We start from the raw sequence: 27,759 nt of genomic DNA, 5'->3' as shown, positions 1-27,759 counted from the left end.
GTCCTCCTGTTTTACATACACCTAATGTCCTCTGGGGTCAAAATGACCCCAAATGGTTTGACTGTAAAGCATATAGTATAAATTTTCAACCAATTTTGTGTTACACCTTTAGTCTGTCTTTCGTCCAAACTATTACCAAAAATGATTCCCTTCATATTGGAATTTATGGCCAATAGACCTTGTTTACATAAAATAAGGTAAGGTAAGGCAGGTATTTGGGCTACTGCTGCCCCAAATACCTGCATGTTCCATGGACCTGGCATCGCATGCTGTCCATATCTTTATTCCATATTTCCCTGGTTTACTCGGGATGTACTGTTTGAATGGACAGCGACCTTTTGAAGGTGACCAGGCGCTCATCCACAGTCACATCAGTGCCTGGATCGTACATCAGCGACAGGAGAGACACCCACTTATCCCATACATCTGTGGTCTGTATGTGGTCTGTGGTCATCACTATTTTCCTCCTCTTCTGACCCTGAATCCTCCTCATCAGTTGATTCTTCCTCCTCTTATCAGCATTGTCCTTCTGGTCATTCTTTTCCACAACATGGTCTCTCTCAGACTAAAATGTGAAATGTCACAGTTGTTTGACCACACACATCAAACATCCAAGATCAAAGATGTGTTGGATAGCAGTATGGTGTGATAATTTGGCCCATTGCACCACTTTGTGCTGCGGGGTCATTTTGACCCCAGAGGACAGAGGAAGTTATTTAATTCAATTAAACACCCATTATAAGATCAAATTACTTTCTTCTCATCATGAAGAGCATATAGTATCAAACAACCCCCATTAATTTCAGACCATTTGTTAAATAAAAAATATATTTTAACGACATATTTTGTCACAACAAAAGGGTAAAGTGTAGTCTTTTTTTGATTTTGTCGGTTAGCATCTACAGAAAAGGCTTGTGTGACATCATCGACAATCAAATTAAGCTTACACACTCAACACGCATAATAAAATGGAAGCCAGGGGTCATTTGAGGTAATATTGACGGGTTATCCAAAGGAAAAAAACGTGTTGCTCTGTTTCTGCTGGGTCATTTGGGTGTTATAAGATCCTGATGTTGCTATCGTCTGCATTTAATTTTTTGAAGCTCATTGTTGTAACTGGGAATCATTCATTCTTGTCCTTATCATTTGGTTTAATTTTATTTGAACATGTCCACCACATCCTTCATGTATTTACACACTTCCAAACCTGTTGTTCCCACAGTCTTAACAGTCTCTACTACAGCGTCCTGTGGTGTTTCTGATTCCTGAGCGATACTAAATCCTGTTAGACCTCCTGAAGCTCCTCCACCGGCAGCAGCTACATACGGCACTGCTGCACATGTTGCTATGTCTGCAGATGCCAGAATGAGGGGTATAACTACAGCCCCAAACAAAGCTCCCAACAGCACTCCTACACTGACACTAAGAAATACGGTAAGAAGATTTTTGTTGTTATTCACTGCTTGTAGCATCTCGTTGGTGTAGCAGCCTCCTCCGTTCTCCTCCACCATCTTCTCTATCGTGTTGAGCAGCTGCTTCACCTGGAGCTTGTTTCTCCTGTATTCATCCTGCTGGTCGTCTTTCCAGTATTTATTGTCAATGACGTGGCACCGACCGCCACACTTCTTCACCAGATCATTCAGACATTTATTCTTGCGAACAAACCTCTGAATTTCCGTTTTTTCATCAAGCTGGTCACCATGGGTGAAGACAACTGCACTGTACTTAAAAGCTTCTTCAGAGAAATACTGCAGTATTTTCTTGATGACCTCATTCTCCTGCTGTGTGAATGTTTCCACTTTCAGCACAAGGAGAAAAGCATGAGGCCCAGTAAGGCACTCTGAGATACACTTCAGCATCTCAGGCTTCAGCTCCTCCTCCTTCATATCTGTGTCGAAGAAACCAGGAGTGTCGATCAATTTAATCCTTCTTCCATTGACACTTTTGCTTTCTGCCTGACATTCACTTGTTACGGATGTAGAGGAAAGTTTGGCCTTGAACATGCTCTCTCCAAATATGGTGTTTGCCAAACTGCTTTTCCCAGCTCCGCTTTTTCCTAACAGGACAATCCTCCTCTCATCACTTTGCCCTGGAGGAGAATAATGAGAATAATGATTGTTTTATCACAACACTGTGCATTTGTGTCTTTGGTTTTAATTTTTTTCACACACAGATTACGTCATGTGCACAGCCTCCCTGCCAAACTGGCAGTTTGAGTCTGCTTTAACTTTTGGTGCTGTCACACTAGGCAACAATTGCAAAGAGTGTGTGTCCTACTGGACACAATACAGTACAACACAGGATTTACTTTTCACCTTTCACAAGATGACAATCTGTAAAATTGATTATGTGTACAAACTCACCACAAATCAGTATCAGAGTACACACTGGACTGATTTGTGCCGCCATAGCAACAAGATAAGAGGCCTTACATACATATTGTAAATGTTTTCTCCTCCTACTCTTGTTATCGTTCCAGCATTTGGAGTTTCAGTGAAATCCCGTGATTTACAGGAATCTCCTTGAGAAACGTTCCTACTTCTCATTGAGATTATCGGAATTTGAAGGGTTCGTCTAACATTTTAGACGTCCTATTGAGGTTTCATTTGAGAAATAACACACACATTTGGTCACAGTTGTTAGTGGGTCATTTGATCTTTATTTTCAGAAATTCACAGAATTAGAATGGGTCTGTTGATGTTTTGATAATATTTTGTCATGATCTAATAATCTCACTGTTATCCTGTTACATTCTAATGTGACTTCTTCCTGATTCCTTTCACAGCCACTTCCTCTGATGCTGTTCACAGTTCAAAAACATCGCCTTTTACTGGTGCTTGGTTTGATGCTTGGAACAATTTCAATGCCGCCCATGCTGATCCAACAAACGCTGCAACATAAATAACAACTTTCACGGGAACACTTGTTGCACATTTGAACAGCCAGTTCATAACATTGCTGAGCGGTCCTGTCGACTCTTCTTCTTGTCGTCTCTGCCATGCTTGCAGCATCGCGCCTGTGTAGCAGCCTCCTCTGTTCTCCTTCACCAGCATCTCTATTGTGTTGAGCAGCTCTGTCACCTGGAACTGGTTGCTCCTGTAGTCATCCTGCTGGGAGGTCTTCCAGTATCTGTTGTCCAACACGTGGCACCGACTTCCGCACTTCTTCACCAGATCTCTCAGACGTTTGTTCTGATTGACAAACTGCTGGATTTTCATCTCTTCGGCCAGCTGATCGCCGTGAGTGAAGGCAACTACAGCATATTTGAAAACTTCTGCAGAGAAATAGTCTTCAATTCGTTTGACCACATCGCCCTCCTGATCGGTGAATTTCTCCACTTTCAGTACGATGAGAAAAGCGTGAGGCCCAGGAGTGCACTGTGCCACACTGCCCACTATCTCATTCTTCAGGGCCTTCTCAGGCTTGCTCGGGTCAAAGAAACCGGGAGTGTCGACCAAGGTGACATTTCTTCCTTCCACAGATTTTGATTTTGATTGGCAAATGCTTTTCGGAACGTTGGGTGAACTGTTGATATGAAACGTAGTCTCTCCAAATAAAGTGTTAGCCAGGCTGCTTTTCCCAGCTCCGGTTTTTCCCAGCAGGACAATCCTCCATTCTTTTGGAACTAGAAGAGAATAATGACTTTGTATCAGTCAGTATGTTTACATGCACACTACACTCCCAATTTTTTTCTCTGTTCTATTATTAAAGCCAAAATCTGAAAAACACGTATGAACTTTTATTTTAACACTTGAGAGGGGACAAAACAGAGAAACACATTAAGAACCAACATATTGTTTACATGCCTGAGTAAATTCATTTACAATGCTTTGTTTTGGTCTGTTAGTCAGAGTGCACCAAAGATCATTTATTTAGGTCATTTACCACTTTAATTGAGTAGAATCCAAGTTTTAACGTGCATGTTAAAGTACTGAGTGTGAAATGGGGACGTTAGAATTGCTTCATAAGAAGGGCAAATTTGAGTGTCTGCACGCGGGGACATGAGTCAAGGCAAGCAGGAAATGTGAAATGACGCAGATGAAAAGTGCGTACACCCAAAAATATTGCAAATGTGTGACAATTAAGCTATTTACTGTAACGTGATAGATTAGAGTTAAAGAGTTAAAGTTCAGGACTCACCGTCCATGTTGTCTGAAGAAAATGACTGTGGTGAAATCTCAGATCAGCTCGTCTCTGCCTCTTCTGGCTCATTTGTTTTCTCTCCCTCCTATTTGACTTGCTGCTCGAAATCATGTGACTTGCAGGAAAGGTTTGAGCGAGACAACGAGAGAGAGAGAAGGGGCTATGGTCCAAGCTCTTTTTTTGAGGGCGTTACTCTTCCTGTTTCTGCCTCTCTCTCTTGCTCTCCCCCTCTCTTCCCCTCTGTATGTTAGTGATGGGCATTCCGGCTCTTTCAAGAGAGCCGGTTCTTTTGGCTCTTCTCACTAAAAAAGAGCCGGCTCTTTTGGCTCCCAAATGGCTCCCAAGTGGCTCCTCAGATTTTTTGTTGCTGAAATCAATTTATTACCAAATTATGTGTAAAATGAATTACTAAACATGATATCAAATGTTTATTATTTATATGGCTTTATTTATTTACTCAACATGGAACAGAGTTCAAAAATACAAATAATACCAAAAAACAACTCATTTAGAAAAAAAGGTCCAATTTCTGTGTATATTATTTGTAAATTTGCAACTATGTACAGTGAAACAACACACCACAACATCAACAAAACATCACTCAATAAAATATGAATTAAATTAAATGGGTAGACTCAACACTTGGTCTCCCACCAGCTCAGTGAGTCTGCACTTTGCACAGTCTACACTTGAACTGACTTTGAACTATCTATCACATTAATTTGTGTCCAAACTTTACTGTTTCCTGTCACTCATTTACCTCACCTTTCCAACTTGTACGGGGGTGCGTTTCACACCTCCCCTTCCACACATATCTTGACCAATCACGTGCGGCTTTAACAGAAAAAAAAAAAAAAAAAATTGAACGAAATAAAAAAAATGAATGGCTCCCAAACAGGAGCCGAGTCCCGTCGTTCACTTCAAAGAGCCGAGTCTGAGAGCCGGATCGTTCGTGAACGACCCATCACTACTGTGTGTGTGCGTGTGTTGGTGTGAATGAGTGTGGGTCTTGTGGGTTATGCTACCACCATAACTATAAAACCTCTCCCTCCTCTCAGCATTCCTGGTGTTTCTTCGGTAGAAACATGCATGGCCACTTCAGCCAGTAACCTCACTTGGCCTGTGTGGCATTAAAAAAAGAGTGTGACTCTCAACCCTCAGCTGTCACGTATGTAAACACTCTCCTGTTAACACCCAAACTGACAAGGACTCTGTGTTAATCCGTGTGTTAGGGTTGGTGTGTTTGTGTGTTTTCGTGTGTGTGTGTTCTTGTGTGTGTGTGTTTTCGTGTGTGTGTGTCTGTGTGTGTGTGTGCGTGTGTGTGTGTGTGTGTGTGTGTGTGTGTGTGTCAATGAATCATGCACATTTGATAAAGTTAAAGCTTTATTATTAAGCAGAGGAACTACTGAAACCAATGAGTGTTTCCCCATCGTGGCAGCTTGTTTACATGTCATGATACCACACAGCAGAATGTAAGAGATTTTGACTTTGTTTCTTCAAATATTTCGCCTTTATTATCAAAATCTCCCTCTTTTAATGTTTTCCAGCAGCAGTCCAGGTAATCGGCGACATGTCCAACTGAAACTCTTTGGCGAGCTTTTGCAACAGATAGGAAGTGGCAACTAAACTATTTTTAGTTGCTATTTTCTTAGAACAGCATTCCCTTTAACCATAATAGTTTCCACTTGCTCCCATGCGGCCTCTGCTGCCTTCTTTGCTGCCTCCTTCATCGTGTCTGCTCCCTCGGCTGCTTTATATCCCACATGTGCTCCTTTTATCGCTCCTGCTGTGCTAATGGCTGCTATCACTCCACCGAAGGGAATGCCATACACTCCCACCACTCCTCCTGCCACTGCCGTTCCAACTAATGCTGCTGCTCCTGCAGTCACGGTTTTGATTGCAGCTGCTTTTACGTCTCCTGATTCCAGACATGCTGATGGCTCTTTCAAAGCCAGGAGAATAACTCCAACCATTGCTGCTGCACCAAGGAAGGCTCCTAGCAATGCTCCTGTTGTAATGCCTGCCAACCTGATCAAGAACCTCCTGAACACATTGCCTTTGGCCTTCTTTCTGATCTCTGCTGGTGACTTGTTTGCTAAAGTCTGTCTGATGAGCTTTTCCTCATCCTGTATTTCTCCCTCTACTGCTTGTAGCATCTTGTTGGTGTAGCAGCCTCCATTGTTCTCCATCACCATCTTCTCTATGGTCTTTAGCAGCTCTGTCACCTGGAACCTGTTGCTCCTGTATCCCTCCTGCTGGTTGTTGTTCCAGTATTTGTTGTCAATGACATGGCACCGACCTCCACACTTCTTCACCAGATCCTTCAGACCTTCACTTTGAAGAGCAAAGTCTTCAATTTTCATGTCTTCCTGGAGCTGGTCACCATGGGTAAAGACAACGATGGCATATTTTAATGCTTCTGAAAAACATTCACACATTGCAGTGATGACTTCGTCCTCGTGCTTTGTGTATTTCTCCACTTTCAGCATAATGAGGAACACGTGAGGGCCGGGAGCGCACTCGACTATGCACCTCACTATCTCGGCCTTCAGCTCCTCCTCGGGCTTGTTAGTGTCGAAGAAACCAGGAGTGTCGACCACAGTGATCTCTGTCCCGTTGATAGATTTGGTTTGGGCCAGGCATTCGCTTGTTTCAGAGACGGGGAAGTGGTTTACTTGGAACACGTTCTCACCGAGTACGGTGTTGGCAAGGCTGCTTTTCCCTGTTCCAGTTTTTCCCAACAGGACAATCCTCTTTGCAATTGAGCCTAGAGGAGAATTATGAATCTTAATTAATGATGGGGTGGGTGCTGGCTGGTTAAGAATGTGCTTTTCAATGAATGAGGCATAAACAATAGCGTCAGAGGTGCTGCATGACAGAGCTTTACCATTCAATCTGATCTCAATCTAAACCAAAACTGATCTAATCTTGCATTTCACGAACATAGAGAAGAAATCCAATAGCAGCCTTTGCTATTTACTGTATATATATATATAGATTTGATTAGATTAGATTAGATTAGATTAGATTAGAAATGCTTTATCAATCCAATGTGGCGAATCCGTCTGTTACCGCATTTACGTTAATATAAATCAGTATTCATTCAAAAGAAAGATAAATAGGACGTAAAAAGTAGAACTCGGCAGTCAGAAATTAACTCACCGTTCATGTTACTAGAAAATTGATTAATCCTACAGCGACGACTTGACAACCTGAAGCAAAGAAGTTTATCTGCAAATGAGTAAAAAGTGCACAATGAGGGCAACGGCAGCGGAAATGGCCCTACGGTCTCAGCCTGGTCCCAGCAGGTGAAAACGCTGCGGTTCTGCTTGAAGAGGTTTTCAGAGTCGCGGTTTGACTGGGTGTGCGTTTCCTGTTTGAGATCTTTTTTCTGATGTGAGAAGAAAGAGTGCTTCAAGCTAAAGTACATCTCATAATCACAAAGCCAGGTGATGTCACTCTGCCACACAAACCTTTATTTGTTCGAATGTAAATACAACATTATGAACGTGAACTTTTTCTCTGTTTGGTTCAGATGAAGTTCTCAAGAACTGGCAGCAGCCACCAAGCGCCTGTGTGCTCCAGTGTGTGTAATTCAATGTGTAATATGACATTCTGCAAACAGTGACCAAAGTTACCAAAGGCTGCTTTACATTTTAACAGTTAAACAGAGTCAATGCACATATCAGGGCATTTGTTTTGAGCTTTCAAAGTTCAGTTCAACTGTTATTCCATTCTGATAGTGTAGAAACAGTTTTGCACAAATTCAGTAAATACAGTAAAATCTGTGGTGCCACAGTGGCTGAAATGTAAATAACAAAAAATGTAAAAACAAAGTAAAAAATAGCTAAATACATTCTTTGAAATGGTGCTGTGTATGTTTCATTGACTGAATCCTTTTAGTTGATATTTTAAGAATTAAAAAAGAGAATGAATTGGATCAGATCAGATCAGATCATGAAGCAGAATATGAAATCTGATTGGTTCATGATCATTGATTTTGCTCTATGGCTTCAGTAGTATGTCTTGATTTAACAGTTATGACACAAGAATTGAACAGTTCCTGTTGAAATTCAATACGGCAGCTTTACTTCACTGGCAAGCCTCACGAGGTCTTACACCTTTTCCGTCTCACTCACTCTCGCCTTCGTCGGCCGTTTCCAATCTGTCTCACACGCTTACAAACACCAGTCTAGCAGAGTAGGCCAGGTCAGCGAGGTACAGCAGGAAGTTGAGAGCGGTGAGCACAGCCACGGCGATCAGTTTGGGCAACTCCCTTCTGTGCTGTGTACTGTCAAACTGGTACACGGGCCAGATGATGGTAGCCGTTAAGTACATGGCGACCGCCAGGAGGCCGTACACCGACAGGAACTTGGAGAACGGGATGGGAAGATAGCCGGTGCACTCGCCCACGCAGAGCACCACAATGGCCATGGAGAGGATGAAGCAGATGCAGTACACTGCCATGCACCACTTCAGCGCTGGGTGGTGGTTGTACGACACAGGGTCACTGACCATGATGAAGATGATACAGGCCACAAAGGTCTGGCACACCTTCAGCAGGCCCGGCGCCGTGGCCATGTAACCCGCCACCTCCCCTGGCCTCGCTTTCGTCAGGCTCACCTCACCCATGTAGGCCAACGACGCCAGACAGGAGAAGACTGTGGAGATGATGCCATAGTCACGGGTCTGGCCAGAGACTCGCTGGTCTTTGAAGACCCACAGTGGGAAGATGATGGAGGCAGATAGGCAGAGGAGGGCAGCGTAGCAGGCCAAAGTGATGGGGAAATTGGTCCAGGAAACCGGGGTTCGTGCCTGGAGGCCAAAGAGCTCCACCAGCAGAACCAGTAAGGTGCTGGCAAAGCTGAACACCCAGCAGAAGATGCACCAGTCCACCAAGTTTCCGTGGCCCGTAAAGGATCCCTGTGCGGCAATGCTGAACGCCACACAGGTGAACACCAGGGCGGCGACGCGCACCCACAACAGCTGGGATGAGGGTAGCACAAAAAGTGGCATGATGGGATATCGCAAGAGCCAGCAGGTGTGTGTGTAGTCCAGTAACAGGGTGAGAGGGGAAGTGATGGGTTAGGATGGGCGCTTAAGTTCTGTATGCGTTGTGGTCACACACTCCGTTGGCATCTCTCAGACATTCTGCAGAGAGGTGAAAAAGAGATTAAGGTTCAATTAAAAATGGTGTGTGTGTGTGTGTGTGTGTGTGTGTGTGTGTGACCATAAAACAAAATTCTCAGTAATTCCCGTTACCTCATTTACATGACAAATATTTCACACAAACATCCAGTCTTTTATTGTGAAAAGTGTGAAAATTGTTAAAGGTCTTCGTGTTGACTTCTAATGATTAAATGAATAAAGACGACAGTGACTTTAAAACATAAACAAATCTCTGCTTTGTTGCCCAACTCTTTGTGATATGCTGAGGCTATTGAAGTTCTCATCTGTGGAGAGAGCAGAACATGGGGACGTGTCAACACGACGCTAATTTGCGATAACACTTCCATCTAGTGTCCAGAATGTGACACTGCATATTCAGAGTTGGAGGCAGGCAGCTGTTGAATGACATGAAAAGCGTGTACCGTCTGACAGGTCATCGCTGCTTCACAAATGGTCCAAACGTGCAGGAGTTGTGCATTTTGTCATCACCTTAACACATGATTATTGTCTATTCATTCTGCTGCTCTCACACAGTGACGATGCAGATGCAATGTTTCAAGCTAAATTTCATTAGACTTAAACTCATTCACTCCTGGCCGGGCTTCCTGTTTTGCGGAACAAGACCGAGACAGGAAGCAGCACTAATGGCCTAATGGCACGTCCACACTCACAACAGAAGCCAAACGAGCACAATTAATGGGACTAAATCCCGCAGTTAAGACTTACAAGGCTGGACCCTCCGTCTATAATATAAAACAATCTTGCTCCACATGCCTTAAATTCTTTCTTTGCTTAACTTCTGAGTCAGTGTCAAACATGTAGATCATGGCTGGTACCTCATTACCTCAGAGGCCGATGTCTGTTCATGCCCCAGATTCACAACCAAACATGTTGTTGTAATATTTAAATGATGTGGTTGTGCGGAAACGTGGCCTCTCCTTTGAGCTGCTGGCAGGAAACCACGCTTTCGTTGGCTTTTCTGGTTTGACACCACACATTTTATCAAGGTATGTCTGTAAGAACGTGTTCTAATTTTAAATAACCTCGGGGTTTGGAAAATGCGTAATGGAGCAGCCCAGCGTGCATACAGCTGATACTGTGATGATTGATCACTTGTATGAGCATCAAAACCCCCCATGTACGCTGTAAGAGAATCACAACCATAGTATCATGGCGATAACGGAAAGGGAGAGAGAGAGAGAGAGAGAGAGAGAGAGCGAGAGCATTATTTAAAAGGTTATATTCAACAAAACAGACACACACATGGCTCCCTATGAGAAATATGACGGTAATATGAGGTTTTCCTAAATAGAGGACATACCGCACCCAGCGTTGCTCCGCTGCCCCGAAAATAGACACACGATAAAACAAAAGCTAGTAAACTAAACATATAAGAGAGAAATGCTGTCAAAGTTGGTCCCCTTACCGATCCTAAAGCCTCGCTGTTATCTTTCATAAGTTTGATGTGCCTTGGAAAGTCTGCACGCGTACTTTACGCGACGATGCATCCACTTTTCATCCAACATAAGAACGCGCAGGAGTGTGTGTCCCACGCCCCACACTGACCATATTTGGTAATGTATTGAAACCTTCTCCATGCCTCCGTTAGGTTGATTCAAATCCTCTCACGGTGTTTCGTTATAACGTCAGTGAAAATGTATCAAATATCAGTGATGCTGAATGCAAATAAGGATTTATTTTGAGATTGGGGAAGACTCGGGGGAGTTTGAGAGTGGAAGTGAACAACATTAATTCATTAAGTAGAAGGGAATGAATGAATTTTTATCTAAGGCAACTCACCACTGTGGAAAACAGATTTTCTCTAAAGCGTGCAAGATCCGCTTTGGCAGGACATTTAGTAGCTATCTGTATAGATTAGTACTTATTGTATCCGTTTATGCAGTACAAATGCAGTCATTAAAGATCAACAACAGCAAGACGGTGAAAATGAGTCGCAGGCACAACACTGCATTCATGTATCTCTGTCAAATGAACTAAGAACGTTCAATTAAGAGAGACAGTCTATACTGCTGCAACAGATAAATGATGACACCAAAGCATCAACAGATTCTGTAAATAACAACTGTAGCTCACGTGCTCAGCAATAAATAACACTCAAATTAAGATATTAGATAAATACGATCGTGTTAGAAAAGTTGTTGTAAAGGCAAAAATTGCAGAAATATTTTTGCGAAATCTTGCGTCCATGTGAGTTTACAGAGGACATTTGCGCGTCACTGCGATTGTGTCGTACCGCAGTCCATCCACACGAGGCCGCTGTTGTGCTGTTTGATTAGGACATGGTGGTCAGAGGGCAGACCAGACTGCAGCATAATAACACAGCAGAGATTAATATTTTAAGAACGCAGAGTGAAATTTATAATTATTATATACTGCGAGTATTGTTATGGACTCCTGTGCGCTTGTGGCAGAAGAGGAAGAGCTGCAGCTGACCGTGAATGCAACACTGTGTCTTATTTTGAAGAAGGGGCTCTACTGGAATCTTACCGCATCCAATCCGGCTCGCTAACGTGCAGGTTCAGGCTGATATCTGCACGAAATTGAAATTTGGAATTTATCTTCACTCCCTGTGATTTTTTTTTGTTCAACTGGACTACAACCGTATCTGCTGCTTCATCAAACAAATTTTCACATGCAGTCGAAGTCATACTGGCTTATTTTTTTTATCTTGCATGTGTAGCCTGTTAGCGAGCTCGGAACGACCCGGCTGAGTGCGCAGCTGAGAGCGGTAACCACTGCCCGTTTGGGCCTTTACAGTGCATACGCAAATCCGCGGCTTGACGTCGGCCTATCAAACTAAGCTACATAGCTAGGAGTAACTTGCTCATGTTAGCAGGACACAACAGGCCGCTTCATTTGTATTTACTTATTCTGGTATTAAGCGACTGCTCGCCAGTTAGGTCGCGACTGAATGTTGAGAGATAACATTTCATTTTTTCGTTATTTTGCGTGATGTTTTCAGTTGGGCAACTCCGTCAGTAGAAGCATTGCATGCTAACCAGCTTATTAGCTAGCCGCTTCGTTGGTTAGCAACTAATGCAAAACCAGCCACAGTGGTTTGCACCGCTGTTGTGTTTACAAGTATGTTGGCGTGAAATTATTCAGTTAAAGGAAGCATATAAGCCTGCTCCTGTTGGGTTAAAACCAAACTTTATTTGTTCAACTTGAGTGTGTTGTTTTGTGAATGATTTGGGATTTTTAGACTGGCTAGTAAACAATCCCAGGGACAGTTGATGACGTTATTAAACCAACCTGAGGCACTGATTTGCGATTATCAACGCAACCCTGTGACTGACAAACGAGATACTGTAAACTGGTGCCATCCCCATTTCAAATAGGTCGGCACAGCTTTCTAATGCCGCACGTCAACACGATAAGGTCACGCTAATGCCTTTACATTCTTATTCCCTCGGGAGAGGTGTCACCTTATAGGCATTAAAGATAATCCCGTGCTGTTATCAGGATGTGTGTCATTCGTGTTCAAGTTGTGAGTTTGAGCGTATCTTTAGTGAATTCACTCCAGATCCGCAGACGGTGAATGTCATGGGAGTTGTTTACCTCTTGGAGCTTTGCAAGACATACAGTCATTCATGATTGATGACCTGCGAGGGAGCAAGCTGCCCTTTATCCAGTTTCCACTGTAGCAGAACCACTGTATCAACCACTAACACCTTCCTTCTAAAATAGGGGGTATTTTAACAAGGCACCAGCATATCCACCAGTTGCAACTAGTAAGGGGATATAGAGTCTGATTTCTGTTAGGGTTTTGGCTGCACTTTATCACAACGACCTCCACAGACACCTCATTTGAACCACTGTGCTGGATGGAAACATGAGGAGCATCGTCTGTTGCCTGTCTGATCTGAGCCAGCTTCCCAGTAGCTGACGCACATCAGCTTGAAGATCCGGATTTAGGCTTATCAAAGCACAACACAGAGCCCCATTGTGTGAACTGAGCAAACTAAAAGAGGAAAGAGACGAGGACGACCATTATGACGAAGATGAAAGCAATCCAGTGACTGAGTTGAGCCCGCACCAGGAAGCAGAGGAGAGTCACAAGGCTGCAGACATGAGTCTCCGCCAACCCTCCTCCACACTGGACAGGTACTAGACTCGCAGCACCTACACCCACTCAACTTAAGTGCGTCTGTGTTTCCAGGAGAGTCGTAAGGTGCTACATAACAATCAAAGCCAGGGGTAATAGAGGCTTGGCTGGTTAATGTTTGCCTGTGTGGTAAGCTGATAAATCTCAGTACTGGTGTCATTGGTGCACTGACAACCTTGCTACATGCAGGACACAGGGAATTGAATAACATAGATACCAGATGCACTTTAAACACCAAATACATTAAAAGGAGCTCTTATTTATTTGTATATATTTATATATCAGTCAGTTGACATTTCCTTATCTGATCGAGTTCCTGCCGACCAACCTGGCCACCTGAAGAACTTGCCAGACAGGCTGTTGTCTTGGAGGTGACAGTTTACATGACAAATGCAGCTGCGATGATTGTTACTTGACCCTAGTTGAAGCAAAGATTTTTAGACGGATATCAAGCTTGTTATCTGTGTGTTTTTATATGTTCCTTGAATGTCACTGTTGTGCCTTCATCCGCTGTTTAGCCTTTGCCCTTTGCTAAAACATTCACTTTACTCTAGTTCATCCTCTGTGTCAGTGTCTGTCATCACCATATTGACCATGTAGCTCATCACATTAGATTGGTCTCCTAATTCAGGAGCAGGATCTGAGGTTCCCCCCTAAATGAGACCGTCGTAGCCTGCAGAGACAAAAGCTGATGGTCCAAGCCCTAATGTCAAATATCTCATCCTGCAGTGGCTGTCCTTTCTTTAGCTATTGTAGTTCGAGACACACTTAGCATTGATTGAACACAAATACCAGATAAGATGTGGACACAGGATTTGTCCAGGCTCATCGGTTTTAAGACAATTGCCTGGATAGGCCTTTAAGCAATTGATCAGCACAATGGATTATTGGATGCTGAGGGCCGCCAGCTGTGTCCTCCAAATTTAGCTGCCGCGTTACTTGACCACGTTTGGAAGAGCGTTTGAGCTTTTGTGGCGCAGCTGGTCTAGAAATGTGGACAGAGAAGGATCCTGCCCCTGAGCTGAGACGCACACAGCGTGTCTCTCTGTGACTTGTCTGTCTGATGCCTGTTCGTCTTGATCATGTGTCTTTCCTGTCTCTCCTGCTGTCACCTTTTTTTTTTCGGTGTGTTCTTGTGCACTTGCCCACTACTCCCCGTGTCTGTGTGTGTCATGTGACAGCAGGGCAGCCAATAAGAAAAACAGCCACCTGTTCAGGTAGGACAGCTGTCCAGTGAGAGCTCTTGCCCGGGGTTGGGGTTGGGTCCAGCACACCTACAGATTGTGCAGCTATGGAGGCACATTTAGCTGTCAGCCGCTAAAAAGACATACAGAAAATGATGATAGGTAGTTGGTAGCTTGAACAAAGAGCTGATTTGTCGAAGTTCGTCTCTGCTTTCTTAATTTCCTCTCGCTCTCTTTCCTCTCTCCCTTTTCTATTTCTTCTATCTCTTTTCTTCCATGCCTTCGCTTTCAGCCCTTTCGCTGCTTGGTGAGTTTTCCTGGTCGACCGCTTCTTGTGCGATGCCGATTCTCTTTGTGCCTCTGCCCAGCATACCTGACCGTGCACTGCCCTTGACTTTTTCCCTCACTTTCCTCTCTCCTTTCCCACAAGCCCTGTCTCGTAAAATTCTCTCTCGTTTTCACTTCTGCTTGCTCTGTCACTCTATGTCAACCTCTCATTCCACTATTCCCTTCCCTAATTTGCCCCAACATGTCCCCTTTCCCCGTCCAAGCTAGCCTTGCCAGAGCTTTTGTCTAAATCTTTGGGTTTATTAGATTTCATGTTAACCCTCTGCCTCGCTCCCATCCTAGGCTCAGCAGTCTAACCATCGGGGACTCTGAGCGCAAATCCTCTGCCTCCCAGCAGAGGGAGCTGACCGGGGACATCCCTTCTGAGAGCACAGGTACGCCTTCCCCCATGGTAGATTCGTTTCTTGCATTACGGTTGATAGAAATAGATATTCGTTGGGTGTGTAGGATTATACAGCATCCTTGTTCCCTCCTCTGTCAGGTCCAGGTCTCGTCCAGAGATGCGTGGTTGTGCAGAAGGACCAGCTCGGCTTTGGCTTCACAGTGTGTGGTGAAAGGGTCAAGCTAGTGCAGAATGTCCGACCAGGTTAGATGCACGTTTTCAGTTAAACTGGTATTACAACTCGTGTTACAATCGTGCTTGTATTCGTCTTCATCAGTCTCACTGTATGTCTCTCCTCGTCCCTGCAGGTGGTGCAGCAGTCAAAGCGGGGGTCCAGGAAGGGGATCGAATCATAAAGGTTATTATAATGCTGTCCAGTCCATTAATCTCCATAAGTCACTCTTTGGATTTGATTTAGTTACTTACTTGTATTATATTAGTGGAGTTTCTTTGTTGAGTTTTGTTTGCTTTTGTTGATTTTGTCCCCTCCGTCCTTCCTTTGTGTCAGGTGAATGGCTCGCTGGTGTCCTCCATGTCCCATCAGGAGGTGGTGAAACTCATCAAATGTGAGTGCAAACAGCTCCTGAAATAAGTGTGAAATATAAACGTTAGTCAACCTCAAAAGAACTTTATAATTGTGAAACTCTGTAGGTTTCCATATTTCCATGTTATTATTGTTGCCTTGCACCATTAACCATCTAGCAATGTGGCAAACTCATCATTTGTTTTGTTTTGTCTTTCTATCCTTCCCAATCAATCGCCCCACAGCTGGGACGTACGTTGCTCTGACGCTACAAGGACCGCCCCCTTCCGCCGTCGCCCTGCCCTTAGAGCCGCTGCCCACTGACCTCACACCCAATCAAAGGACGTCTCTAGGTGGGGAGGCCCCGCCCCCTCCCCCGCCGCCCCTTCCCTCTGGACTAAGCAGCACCCCCTCCCAAAGAATCACTGGACCTAAACCACTGCAGGTGATTGAATTGCGCCAGGCATATCTTCAATTTCCTGTTTCTAAGTTCAATTTGGGAATTAATTACACTGCGGAAAATAACGTGAATCTTTTGAAAGTGTCGCAGCTTAACATTTCTCTGCTTCACGGGTTGTTTCTGCAGGACCCAGAAGTACAAAAACACGCCAGTCAAATACTCAGGAAAATGCTGGAGCAGGAAGAGGCTGAACTTCAGGTACACACACACACACACACACACACACACACACACACACACACACACACACACACACAGAGAGAGAGAGAGTCGTCACTGGGAATGAAATGCATCGTCGTCGGAGATAGCGTTTTGTAACCCCATAAACTAGTCAGGAGAAAGTTGTCTTTATGATCCCAACACTGAGCGATTCGCAGGACTTGATGGAGGAGCTGTTGCGGAACCCTTCGCCTTCACTGGAGGAGCGGATAGAAAGTGCCAAGAGGCGAGCTCACCAAGTCAGGGTCAAGATTCAGCAGGATTTGGTAAGTGTTGATCCACCTGCATGCTCGGGTCAGCTTGTACTGCACAGCTACTGCAGGTCATGACCTCCACATGGTGGCCTCCTTGACCACAAGCAAGTGTGCACAGGTGGCATGAAAGCACTTTAACACTTTGTTGTAATCCTCCAGGAGGGAACCCGATCGGAATCTATCACCAGCTATTTCATAGCGGGAGAAGGTTCGTATCTGCTCCTCTTTTCCCAGTTTAATTTGGAGTTGAAGCTCGTGCTGAAACCAACAAACCAAAAGAGCAAATTTGTCAAAGAAATAAAAATCTCATGAGTAATTTCTTGATACTCTGTGGCATAAGGTCAAAGACATAATGTGATATCAAGGTGAAATTGGCTCTATACTGTAGTATCAAGTGCTTGTACTGTATTATACACTTTGACATACACACTGAGAGTTGTGCTGTGCTTTGGCAGGTCGATTATCAATGGACTCCAATGAAGGAGAGCTGGAGGTAAAGCTGCACAACCTGTTCATTCACAAAGCTTTGAGAGTGTGTGAGCGTTTGAGTATGTGAAAGTCCCACTCATCCCGCTCCCATTTGCTCCCCGCTCCTCTTCCTCACCCCTCAGGCCTTTGAGAGCCCCCACTCCTCTCCCTCATCCTTCATCTTCAGGACCTTCAAACACAGACGGCAGAGCTCCGACACACACAACATCTCCGATTTGGTGAGACGGACGCACACATCTGCAAGCACTCGCACGCAATCCAGTGTTAGTGATTCCAATGCTTCACCGCCCTCAGCAGTTTTTATGTCATCAAGAAAGTAGATGCTGACATCGGCGTGTGTCCATTTCTGTCTGTCTTCAAAGGGCGGGAAGGTGCAGATCATCGGCCCAGAGGAAGAGGATGATGACGAGGACGGCTATCCTTACAACGAGGTGAGAAAGATTTGAGTGGTGATCCCCTTGAAAGCTTAATGGCGTTGAGCTGCCCACTTTCCTCTTACGCTTGGATACTGCCATCTTGACCCCTCCGTCCTCGCTGTCTCTCTCAGATGGACGGTCCATTCCAAGACATAGAACTGTTGAAGTTGCGGCCGGCCCACATGGCGGTGTTCATGAGATACGTCTTCACCCAGCTGCTGGATCCCAACCCCCTGGTCAGTCGACTGTATGTTTTAGTCTCCACATAACCTATATTGTCCTGCTTACCGAGGACAAACGGTAAAACGGTTGAGGTCCCTTGATGACAGCATCGTCATAGACGTTTATTTCCTGTGCAATATATAGAGTTATTGATGCTTTGTTATATTGGACTTGGTCTAACTTGTGTGCGCTTGTCTATAACAGCTGTTTTACCTGTCGGTGGAGGCCTACTTGGGCTCCAGTCCTAAAGACGCCCGCTCACTTGCACCTCAGATCTGCTCCCACTTCCTGGACCTTGACGCCGTACGTACCAACATGCTCTCATGATTACATCGCTTATGTTTATCTGTCTAACTGGGTATAATGGCATTAATGCTGTGTTTTTTCCTTATAAGCCTTTGAAAATCAAAGTACGAGAGGAGTACCTCAAGGATATTGGTAAGTCCAGGTGCCAAGTTACATTTTCATCCATACATCAAAGATTTGTCCTGTGATGTAATGTGTTTCTGCCCGTGGTCCCTGCAGAGAGTCGTCTCCATGCCCAGGAGGACATCAGGGGTCCTCTGTCTGAACTGCAACAGCAGGTTCTACCGGACATCCACGACCAGATCCAGGACTACAGGTACCTCACTCCTGTTTGCTTTGACTTGGATTTACATCTGAGACGCCAGCGTGTCGTCGGCTCCGCCCCCCCCCTCCCCTGTGAGAGAAACGATCCATTTTGTGTCTCTGCATCACGCAGGAGCAAGCAGATGATGGGCCTCGGCTCTCTGTTTGGAGAAGGAGACCTACAGCAACTGGACGGAGACCCAGTGAAAGAGAGGCAGGTGGTGGACAGACAGGTCACCGCCCTCTGGGAGATACTGTGAGTCTGTAACAATATTACTGTTGCGCACAAAATGACCCCAATGTTGAGAGTTTTGATGTGTGGTAATTGTGTCGTCAGGAGTTTTCTCACAAACATTAAGTTGACTAGTGACAAGTGAAGAATGAGGCTTCACCCATATTGCATTAGTTTGGATTCAGTCTACCTGTTACCCATTTACACATGCGGTTACCATGATAAAAAAGGAGCAGAAACGCTTGGCAACACGGTCAGGTGTCAGAGCTCCAATAAAGATGTTATTACAGGGCGACAGAGGAGGCTCACCTGGCCTCTCTTACCAAAGGTCAGCACCACGCCCACAAACCCTGCAAGTCACATGACATCCCCCCCATCCACTTCAAGCGCACGCACACACAGCGGCTGACACCTATCACATGACGCGCCGCGTTGTAGTTTGTTTCTTGCATCGAACTGGATTTCAGGCGTCGAGTTGGGATCTGTTGGTGTGGATGTGTGTGTGTGTGTGTGTTTGTTTTTGTGGAGGGCGTTAACAGCGTGTTTATGTCTCTCTTTGTGTTCCCACTCCAGATCAAAGCACGAAGAGGACAGAAGGTAAAGGAGACGGAATACAATCTCTCGTCAATTCCCCTTTTGAAAGTGTTGCAAACTTTGTCTAACCTCCTTTTTCACCTTATTTTTTCTGTTTTCACTTTTTTTTTTTGCACGTTTCCCCGCCACGCTTAACCCGTCTCGTGCCACCCAGTTCTCCCCTGGCGTCGGCGGTGCTCTTGTATCTACGTCATTCCGGTATCAAACTCCGGGACTCCAAGGTCTTCCCTGGTCTGAGCACAGAGAAGGAGAAGTGGTTAGCTTTCTTAAAGACGAAGAAGGTAAGGGCGCAACGTTTAAATAGGCTTCAATGTTTTGCCTGCGGATCCGTTTAGTCATGGAATCTTGTTAAATGTTTGCTTGATTGAATGTGTGAACTTGTGTGAACCTTTCAATGGCTTCTCTCCTGACAGCTGAGTGGTACAAAGAAAGAGAAAGATGGAGAGGATAAAAAGAGAAATCCCATCCTGAAGTACATCGGCAAACCCCGGATCACCTCCCAGTCCAGTAAATACACACACACACACATATTAACACACAGCTTTAACCATTACACTGTACATAAGTCATCCCTTAAATATCAATATTTCGTCACTGGGCACAGTGATTCAATGGGTTTGTCAGACAGTGTTGATTTCATAGCGTCGTTTGTTTGCATTATTAATTTATTATTATTTACAATTAAATAAGTGAAATTTCATTTGTTTATTTTTGATTCCATTGTTTTTCTTTTTGGTTCATTCTTGTTTGTAGCATTCCATGTCCCGTTGTCACCCACCGAAGGTACATAAATATATTTTCTGTTTGTTTTCTGTTTTTGTAATTTTGAGCTCCACTTCATTTTGGTTTCTTCTTTAATGACCCTGTAAAATTTTCGCAAATATATCTACCTGTGTTCTATTTCTTGTGTGTCGTTGCTGCAGTGCGTTCTGGCAATGTGAGGAACATTATCCAGCAGTTTGAGAACCACACGGACACCGTAGGAGAGGAAGGGGTCGACGGCACCGACCCCCAGCGTCTCTCCACCAGCAGCCTGGGGGACGACAGCATGGAGAGGTAGACGACGTCATAATTGTCACCAACCTTTACTGCATATATTAGCCCGAGGTCTCCTCAATGCTTCCTGTTTCCTCCTGCAGCCCCACGGCCTCCACGGTGCGTCTGGCACGCAGCGAGTCGCTGAAGGCACAGGGGGAGGGTCGGCGGAGGGGTGCGGCATCGGGAGCCGAGTCCGTCCCCCGGTCCCGCAGCGACGTGGACATGGAGGACTGCGGGGAGGAGAAGGAGGGGCCGGGGCTTAGGCCACTGCAGCACAGCGCCTCGTCGTCCGCGTCAAGCAACTCCGCACGGTGAGAATGCAACGAACGCAACACGCTCGTTGTTAAATCAAGAGGAAAGGCTCCTCCTCCGTCAGGCGGGTCATTCATCACACGTGGTCCCCCCCCCCCCCTTACCTCACCGTGTTGTCCAGGTGCTCACCATAGCCATTGACTTCATTCCATCTCTCCGCTCTCTCCCAAACTCAGGTCTCTAGAGAACCCTACACCCCCATACACCCCTCGCTCTAGACGCAGGTGAGTTCTCATCTAAACCCCATACAGATGAGTTCCCTCATGAGATTGCCGGGTTGGACTTTCGCAAGAGGCAAATGTGCTGGACGGGATGAGATGTTTCGTTGCGTGACCTTGAGTTTGTCTTTCTGTCTCCACGTGTGTCTGTTTCTGTCCTCTCCGCGACTGTCCCTCTGCGTAGGAGCGTGGACTCGCCGCTCGCCCTGCTGCCGGATGCCGCCGGCCTGGAGGAAGAGGTGTGCGACGGTCAGAACTGGCAGGAAACCGCATCTCCTCAGCTCCTGGCCTCGCTGGGCCCCAGAGAGGTGGACAGACAGGCCGTCATCTATGGTACGAGACGCATTCGAAACAACTAAAACATCAACGTAACCACCACGTAAATTTGGTGCATGGTTCAAATCTGTTTTTGCTTCCCTTCGCCTCCTTTGTGTGTCCAGAGTTGTTCACCACCGAGGTTTCCCACCTGAGGACGCTGAGGGTCCTGGACCAGGTCTTCTACCAGAAGATGAGGTCCGTGCTCAACTCGGACGAGCTGGCCTGCATTTTCCCCAACCTGCCTCAGGTCTACGAACTGCACGGTCAGTGTGTGTGTGTGTGTGTGTGTGTGTGTGTGTGTGTGTGTGTGTGTGTGTGTTTGTGTGTGTGTGTGTGTGTGTGTGTGTGTGTGTGTGTGTGTGTGTGTGTGTGTGTGTGTGTGTGTGTGTGTGTGTGTGTGTGTGTGTGTGTGTGTGTGTGTGTGTGTGTGTGTGTGTGTGACAATTGGGGGGGACATAAAAGGTGTTGTGTTTTTCCTCCATATTGCTTTTCTACAGCAAGTCTGTGTGAGGCAATGAAGAAGAAACGAGAACTTCCCATCGTTCAGGATATTGGCGACGTCATGCTGGCCCGGGTGAGTTCACCCCATCTGTATGTTATTTGGAAAGCTGCTTGTTAGGTGTAGTATGCTTATAGTGATGTGTGTGTGTGTGTGTTTGCACCAGTTTGAAGGTTCTGCTGGAGAGGAGTTTCAGGAACACGCGTCGCAACTGTGCAGCCAGCAGTCGCAGGCTCTGGAGCTCATCAAGAACAAACAACGCAAAGACCCTCGCTTTGCCCACATCATCCAGGTACACACACACACACACACACATACATGGATCCATCCTTTGCCGTACACACTGAAGGGCCGTGCAGGAAAGCACACCTGTTTCATGTTGGTGTCATGTGGCGTGTTAGGAGTGCCAGGCGAGTCCTCACTGCAGGAGGCTGCAGCTCAAAGATCTGCTGGTGTCCGAGATGCAGAGACTCACAAAGTACCCCCTGCTGCTGGACAACATCATTAAACACACGGAGGGTGAGGGATCGGGTCACACACTAACACACGCATGCACACACACACTCACGCACAGGTTTTTTCCTCACACTTTTGTCATATTCCTGTCTCTTCCCCAAGCTGGCTCATCGGACCTCCCCTCACTCCTGCGTGCTCAGGCCTGTTGCCGAGGGATTCTGCAGGCGGTCAACGAGATCGTCCGGGAAACGGAACACCGGCAACACCTCAGTCAGTACCAGCGCAGACTGGACGCCGCTCCTCAGTTTAAGGTGGTCGTTTATTCCATGTGCTCCTCTTCTCTCTAACTGGTCTAATTGTTATTATTGTATATAAATGTGTGAGTTTTGGTTCTGGTCCCGTAGAGTCTGGATCTAACCACCAAGACGATGGTTCACGAGGGTCCACTCACTTGGAAAGTCAGCAAAGATAAGCAGCTAGGTCAGTATTTCCACAAACCGCCAATGTGCTCAAGTTGACGTAAACGATAAGAAACGATTGTGAATGTCCGTCCATCAGACATTCAGGCCCTGCTGCTGTCGGACTGCCTGGTCCTGCTCCAGAAGGGCCCAGACGATCGGCTGCTGCTCCGATGTCCCTCCCGCTGGCTGGGTGGGGCCGTGGGTGTGGGGGGCGGTGACTCCAAGACCTCCTTCAGTCCCCTGGTGAAGCTGGACTCGCTGCTGGTCCGCTCCGTGGCCACGGGTAAGGCCGCAGCCGGCACCCCACGCGCCAGCCTGTGGATTTGTGGGTAATGACCGTGTGTCTTCTGCCTTCTCCCCCCAGACAACAAGGCCCTCTACGTCATCAGCACCACCGAGAGGCAGATTTACGAACTGGTGGCCGGAACGTCGTCGGAGAAAAACACGTAAGTGCTCCTTATTGTAGCGGGAAGGTTTGCCGAGCACACACACGCGTCTCTGCAGCATCCAGAAACATCTACGCTACGTATGTGCTTGAGATGTGCGCTGACTTTGGGTTTTTGCGGTTCCTAGCTGGAAGAACTTACTTGAAAAGACCATCTCACTGGCTGGAGGCTCGTCGCCACTTAAGAATCATGGAGCCGTGCCCAGAACGTGAGTAAATGTGATGTAAAGGAAAATCAGCCTGGAACAGCAAGTTGTCATTTGTGTGCTTCATATCTGTGTGTGTGTGTGTGTGTGTGTGTGTGTGTGTGTGTGTGTGTGTGTGTGTGTGTGTGTGTGTGTGTGTGTGTGTGTGTGTGTGTGTGTGTGTGTGTGTGTGTGTGTGTGTGTGTGTGTGTGTGTGTGTGTGTGTGTGTGTGTGTGTGTGTGTGTGTGTGTGTGTGTGTGTGTGTGTGTGTGTGTGTGTGTGTGTGTGTGTGTGTGTGTGTGTGTTCTCTCACCCACAGCGCCTCCAGTCTAGGCAGTGCTTCCCCCGTCTCCACCAGCAGCCACGCTTACTCAGGTACCACAGATATAGAAATATGTGAAACGAAACTACAAATGTTCAAAAAAGGTTTTAAAAGGACTCACCACCGAGCCTTTGGACCCTTTCAGACGAGTCAATCACAGAGCCGTTGGTTTCCATGGAGACGGATCCCTCCAACAATGGCGGTGAGCTCTCCCCGGCCACATCTACGGGCCAGTCGGAGGCTTTCCCCTGCAGCGACACACAAGCAGCGTGTGTGGCAGAGGCAGCTTTGCTAGACGGTGAGAAAGCTGCACGGATGATGTCATAATCTCTTAAAGAAGCAGATTTCATTGTTTTGCTCATTTGGTTTTCACAGTGGAAACGCTGAGGCAGCTCATATTGAGGGATCTGGACGAGGACAGGTGGAGTCACAACTCGGACGACACGCCCACAAACGAGACGGCCAACGGAAGGAGCTCGCTGGCTGAGGAGCAGCGGCCGGAGTCCCTGGAGACCATCCTCAATTTCAGCGCCGACGACTGCGAGGCCGAGGCCGGACCCGAGGCCTCAGACGGCGAGCAGCACAGCGTTCAGGTCGTCCGGAAAGGTAATGACGGGGTTAAAGCTCTCAAATAATCAGTCGTCTCTACCCCCTGGTCAATCACTTACAATCTGACCGTCTGACCACTTTTTTAATTCAAAAACTCTGTTTCTGCCTGCGACCCCTGCATGTGACCTCTGCACTCGGTGGACTCTTTGTTTCTCACACACCTTTTCTGCTCTTTCTCTCCTCTCTGCCTGCTCCTCACCACACAATCACACGTCTTTACACTTTCCTTTGACACACACACTCACGCACTTTTCACATCTGCTTTCACACACACGCACACACTTCTGTCCTCTGCCTAGCTGTGGTTACGGGCTCTTCCTCTATCCCTGATGACATCACTGATGATGTCTCCCTCCCCTCCGACCAATCATCCGAGCCGAGAGACGAGGCTACGACGCAGGGTAATCACACTCAGTTGGTCCAGTGCCGTAGTTTGTCGCACACATCTTTTTTCTTCGATCGTGGGTCCGAATTTGTTTTATTCCCTACAAAATTTGGGGTAAACTGTAATTTATTGATTCAGGTTGTGTTGATGTATGAATTGTTTGGGTGTGTGAGCCGGCATAACACACTTTGTCGTGTGCCGCAGGGAACATGTTCTACTTGGTGATGCCGACAGAAGGCGAGAGCGCCACTGACGACCTCGACGACCCTCCCACCCCCACCGCCAGCCACTTCCCCCAGCCAGCAGAGGCGATGTCGCCACAAGTACAGCCAGAGGTGGAGACGCCTGCCGACCAATCGGAGGCTCTGGAAGAACCAGGCCGACCGCAGACTGGACATCCGAGTCACGTCATTAGAAAGGTGGATGAGATTTTTCTCACCATTGAGAGTTTGATGAACAAGCTGCGGCAGCTGAAGGTGAGCGGTGTTACTGTGGTAACGTGGAGCGTCCATGTTGATGTCATTGATGTTGTCGACGCAGCAACGCCTTTTTCTGTCTGCAGGAAATCGAACACGCCCATGAAGAGCTTCTCAAAACCATCCGAGAGCCCTCTGTCGGCCAGGAGTCAGAGGAAGGAACATGTCGCTCAGCAACGGTCTCCAGGACGCCGTCTCTGGATCGCAGCTCAGGAGATGGTAAGAGGGAAGCATCAAAGAGTAGTTTGTTTGTTGGATTCCTTTGCATCAGTAAATGAAGTTGTTTTTTCTCGGATGCTTTTAGGCAAAGAGGGAAATCCAGCAGAGCCCAAAATCCAATCCACTGGATTCTGATGCCGCAGTGGAGTGGATTTACTCACAGTCGCACACAATTGATTGTTGGCATACAGACGCGCATTGACAAGACTCGGGCTTGATAGCCCCGCCTCCCCTCGCCCCAATCTCCTGCATGCACTGGCCAGCAGAACAGAACCCGGGAAAGAACCGTTAGCGCTTGTGACTCCGTTGCCCTGGGATACCAGAGAAAGCTGACCGGACTCGCAGCGCGACCTCGGACAGAATGAGAGAAGGAGGCGGCGAGGAACACGATGAAGGAACAAAAAAAGGCAGAAGAGAAGTAAAATATTGACAGATGGAGCGAAGGATGGAAGAGACTGAATGAGGAAAGTGGAGAAGAGAGCAAGATGGAGGGATGGAGTTGTTGTACATTTTTAATGTGGAGCGCTGGTTGAAGGAACGGAGCAGAAAAGTGTTGAAATGTCGTTTTGTTTTTTTAAAGGAAATATTCGAGGGACCCGCCACCCCAGCACTTTACCCACAATGCATCCCTCTGTCATGCTTCCAGGGGGCAGATTGGGGACAGCAGACGCTCTGCATCTATGTAAATCAGGTTATTTGCACTGGGTTGTCAGTTAGGAAACACACACACACACACACACACACACACACACACACACACACACACACACAAGCATTATTCATGTTTCATTCAGTTAAGACTTAAGAAACGCCACCAGCCGTGCTGACATAGGAGCGTCTGTCACCTATAAAGCTACAGGACGACTGTTCAGCTCAGCCTGTGGATCTGGAAACACTACTGCGCTGTTTACTACTGAGAGCCGTCTGGATTTCGTTTTCCACGCCGCTTCAGGGATCTCAGTGGATTTAAATCGGCGAATACTCGCGGCCGCCGGGATCGCGTGGTGTGTTGTGTTTGAGGTCGGGGGAGCGTGAGCGCAGGGCAGACGGGCAGCGCTGACGACAAATCGCAGGAAACGGACACAGACTTGGTCGCTACTTCATGGGCCCGCTGCCAAAAATCAGCGGCAACTTTTCCCGTCTGTGCCACCTGGAAAGCATCCACGAGGCCTCGTCACTGTATTATGTGTGTTAATACTGTGAACCAGCGACCTCACACACCCCCCTGCATAGATAGTGTTAATATCCCCCTCTACATTCTTTACCAAGTAGCATTTTGGCAAGAACCCCCCCCCCTGCACAGAACAACGTATATTTATTGGCAGTAGAGAAACGCTAAGTAAAGTTGTATTTATCTTTATGCACACGGGCCAAGTCAGAAGATGACAAATCAAGCGCACGTTCATTTTATCGGAGACATTTTAAGTTGCATCACGCGAGACTAAACGAGTTCAAAACGTTCCAAGAAAAGATGTTCTAGCCCCGAAAATTTTAAAATCGGGACTCCATTATTCACTAAGGAAGCTTCCGGAAGTCATTTTAGTTTCTCCTTTTTTTTTTTCCTTGTGTCATTCTCTCCCATCTCCAGCTGGCCAGAAGCAGACGGGTTTGGAACACTAACCGAGGGACTTTGTTGAGTCCCCCAGGACTTTTACCAGCTTTGGATTTGGCAACACCGCTACCAAAACATGAACCCGACACACTGTCTGTTTTAGTTTTGCCTTAGTTAAACCGATTCTACTAAAATGTTGTTTCGCCGCTCGGTGTGGACCGTTTTCACGCTTTAGCAACCGCGACCTCGGTGTGGTCTGACGTCAGCAGGCAGAGGCTGTATTTTGGCGCCCCCTTGCTGTGCAACGTGAGCGCTGCAGATTCGCGCGCTAAAATGGGAAACGTTCTGCCAAAGCGATGCGTCTCTTTAGGAAACACGGGGGGAGGGGCGTGTTTACGTCTCTTCCCCGCCCTTCACTTCCGCATCTCCAAATTCTACCTCTACACTTCCGTTTCTTTGTATTCTTGTTTCATGCATTTATCTTGTGCGTTGTACGTCGTGGCTGTAAAGAAGCTATAACTGATTCTTTGATGAGATGTTGCACAAAACCCCCCTGCACGGTGCAAACTACTGATGCATACACGTCTTTAACGATCATCTCATTGTGTGGTTTTAAAACCTTGTTCACTCGTGTAATATAGACAGATCAGACCCACTTAATTTGTTTGTTTTTCTGTAAAGCCTTAGTCCTGGTATGTGATTTTATTTTTGTAGATAAGAAAAAAAGAAGCGTGTAAATTATTTTCTTCTCCCCCGTTTTTTCAAAAATGGCGAGATTGTTAGCTGCACAGAAGGAGAAATGGAACGTGTGTGTCTGATTCATGTGTTTTGTGAGATTAAAAAGAAACTGGATAAAGAGAATGACCCCCGGCTGACTGACTCGTGTGTGTGTG

The 27,759-nt window shown here is 46.4% G+C and overlaps 3 protein-coding genes across 5 annotated transcripts; 1 reads left to right on the top strand and 2 right to left on the bottom strand.

Moving 5' to 3' along the window:
• Positions 1-23: 23 nt before the first annotated feature.
• LOC143010242 (GTPase IMAP family member 8-like) lies at positions 24-7,437 on the bottom strand. The gene is made up of 4 exons (XM_076162474.1): positions 7,306-7,437; positions 5,785-6,910; positions 2,808-3,642; positions 24-2,099 (listed from the first exon to the last, which is right to left on the bottom strand). The coding sequence occupies exons 1-4, from the start codon at positions 7,310-7,312 to the stop codon at positions 1,158-1,160; spliced, it is 2,910 nt and encodes a 969-aa protein (XP_076018589.1). The 5' UTR covers positions 7,313-7,437; the 3' UTR covers positions 24-1,157.
• A 159-nt stretch (positions 7,438-7,596) lies between these two features.
• Positions 7,597-10,885, bottom strand: myadma (myeloid associated differentiation marker a). Its single transcript, XM_076162530.1, has 2 exons — positions 10,739-10,885; positions 7,597-9,294 (listed from the first exon to the last, which is right to left on the bottom strand). Exon 2 carries the CDS (start codon positions 9,157-9,159, stop codon positions 8,314-8,316), a length of 846 nt encoding a protein of 281 aa, XP_076018645.1. The 5' UTR covers positions 9,160-9,294; positions 10,739-10,885; the 3' UTR covers positions 7,597-8,313.
• A 703-nt stretch (positions 10,886-11,588) lies between these two features.
• On the top strand, positions 11,589-27,618 carry arhgef11 (Rho guanine nucleotide exchange factor (GEF) 11). 3 transcript variants are annotated; one of them, XM_076162489.1, is made up of 42 exons: positions 11,589-13,437; positions 14,620-14,655; positions 15,253-15,344; positions 15,452-15,556; positions 15,661-15,710; positions 15,861-15,918; positions 16,121-16,320; positions 16,462-16,533; positions 16,713-16,820; positions 16,968-17,016; positions 17,264-17,301; positions 17,420-17,515; positions 17,660-17,728; positions 17,845-17,949; positions 18,140-18,238; positions 18,331-18,373; positions 18,461-18,557; positions 18,678-18,800; positions 19,350-19,373; positions 19,525-19,651; positions 19,784-19,877; positions 20,124-20,153; positions 20,294-20,426; positions 20,510-20,719; positions 20,897-20,944; positions 21,123-21,271; positions 21,379-21,519; positions 21,754-21,830; positions 21,922-22,047; positions 22,157-22,274; positions 22,374-22,522; positions 22,616-22,691; positions 22,770-22,955; positions 23,037-23,118; positions 23,246-23,326; positions 23,623-23,678; positions 23,771-23,923; positions 24,001-24,231; positions 24,534-24,635; positions 24,824-25,095; positions 25,182-25,314; positions 25,400-27,618. In XM_076162489.1, the coding sequence occupies exons 1-42, from the start codon at positions 13,403-13,405 to the stop codon at positions 25,447-25,449; spliced, it is 4,323 nt and encodes a 1,440-aa protein (XP_076018604.1). In that variant the 5' UTR covers positions 11,589-13,402; the 3' UTR covers positions 25,450-27,618. The 3 variants fall into 3 exon arrangements, with proteins under 3 accessions (XP_076018604.1, XP_076018605.1, XP_076018606.1); XM_076162490.1 differs by lacking the exon at positions 14,620-14,655; XM_076162491.1 differs by lacking the exon at positions 24,534-24,635.
• Positions 27,619-27,759: the final 141 nt, after the last annotated feature.

This window comes from Genypterus blacodes, unplaced genomic scaffold (genome assembly GCF_046128005.1).
Source record: "Genypterus blacodes isolate CSIRO-AG114 ecotype Tasmania unplaced genomic scaffold, CSIRO-AGI_Gbla_v1 ptg000122l_1, whole genome shotgun sequence".
Taxonomy (NCBI): domain Eukaryota; kingdom Metazoa; phylum Chordata; class Actinopteri; order Ophidiiformes; family Ophidiidae; genus Genypterus; species Genypterus blacodes.
Note: the sequence above shows the minus strand (reverse complement) of the source record. Positions and strands in the feature narration are given on the sequence as shown.

Excerpts from the sequence above, each read along its gene's own strand:
- LOC143010242 (XM_076162474.1), bottom strand. Across the intron at positions 3,643-5,784 it reads AATGCTGTTCTAAGAAAATA|TCATTATTCTCTTCTAGTTC; the intron begins GCAACTAAAAAT and ends ACTGATACAAAG. Across the intron at positions 2,100-2,807 it reads AAGGCGATGTTTTTGAACTG|TCTCCTCCAGGGCAAAGTGA; the intron begins TGAACAGCATCA and ends TATTCTCATTAT.
- myadma (XM_076162530.1), bottom strand. The coding sequence starts at position 9,159 with ATGCCACTTTTTGTGCTACCCTCATCCCAGCTGTTGTGGGTGCGCGTC.
- arhgef11 (XM_076162489.1), top strand. The coding sequence starts at position 13,403 with ATGAGTCTCCGCCAACCCTCCTCCACACTGGACAG. Across the intron at positions 13,438-14,619 it reads CCCTCCTCCACACTGGACAG|CAGGGCAGCCAATAAGAAAA; the intron begins GTACTAGACTCG and ends GTCATGTGACAG. Across the intron at positions 20,945-21,122 it reads ACCCCTCGCTCTAGACGCAG|GAGCGTGGACTCGCCGCTCG; the intron begins GTGAGTTCTCAT and ends CCCTCTGCGTAG.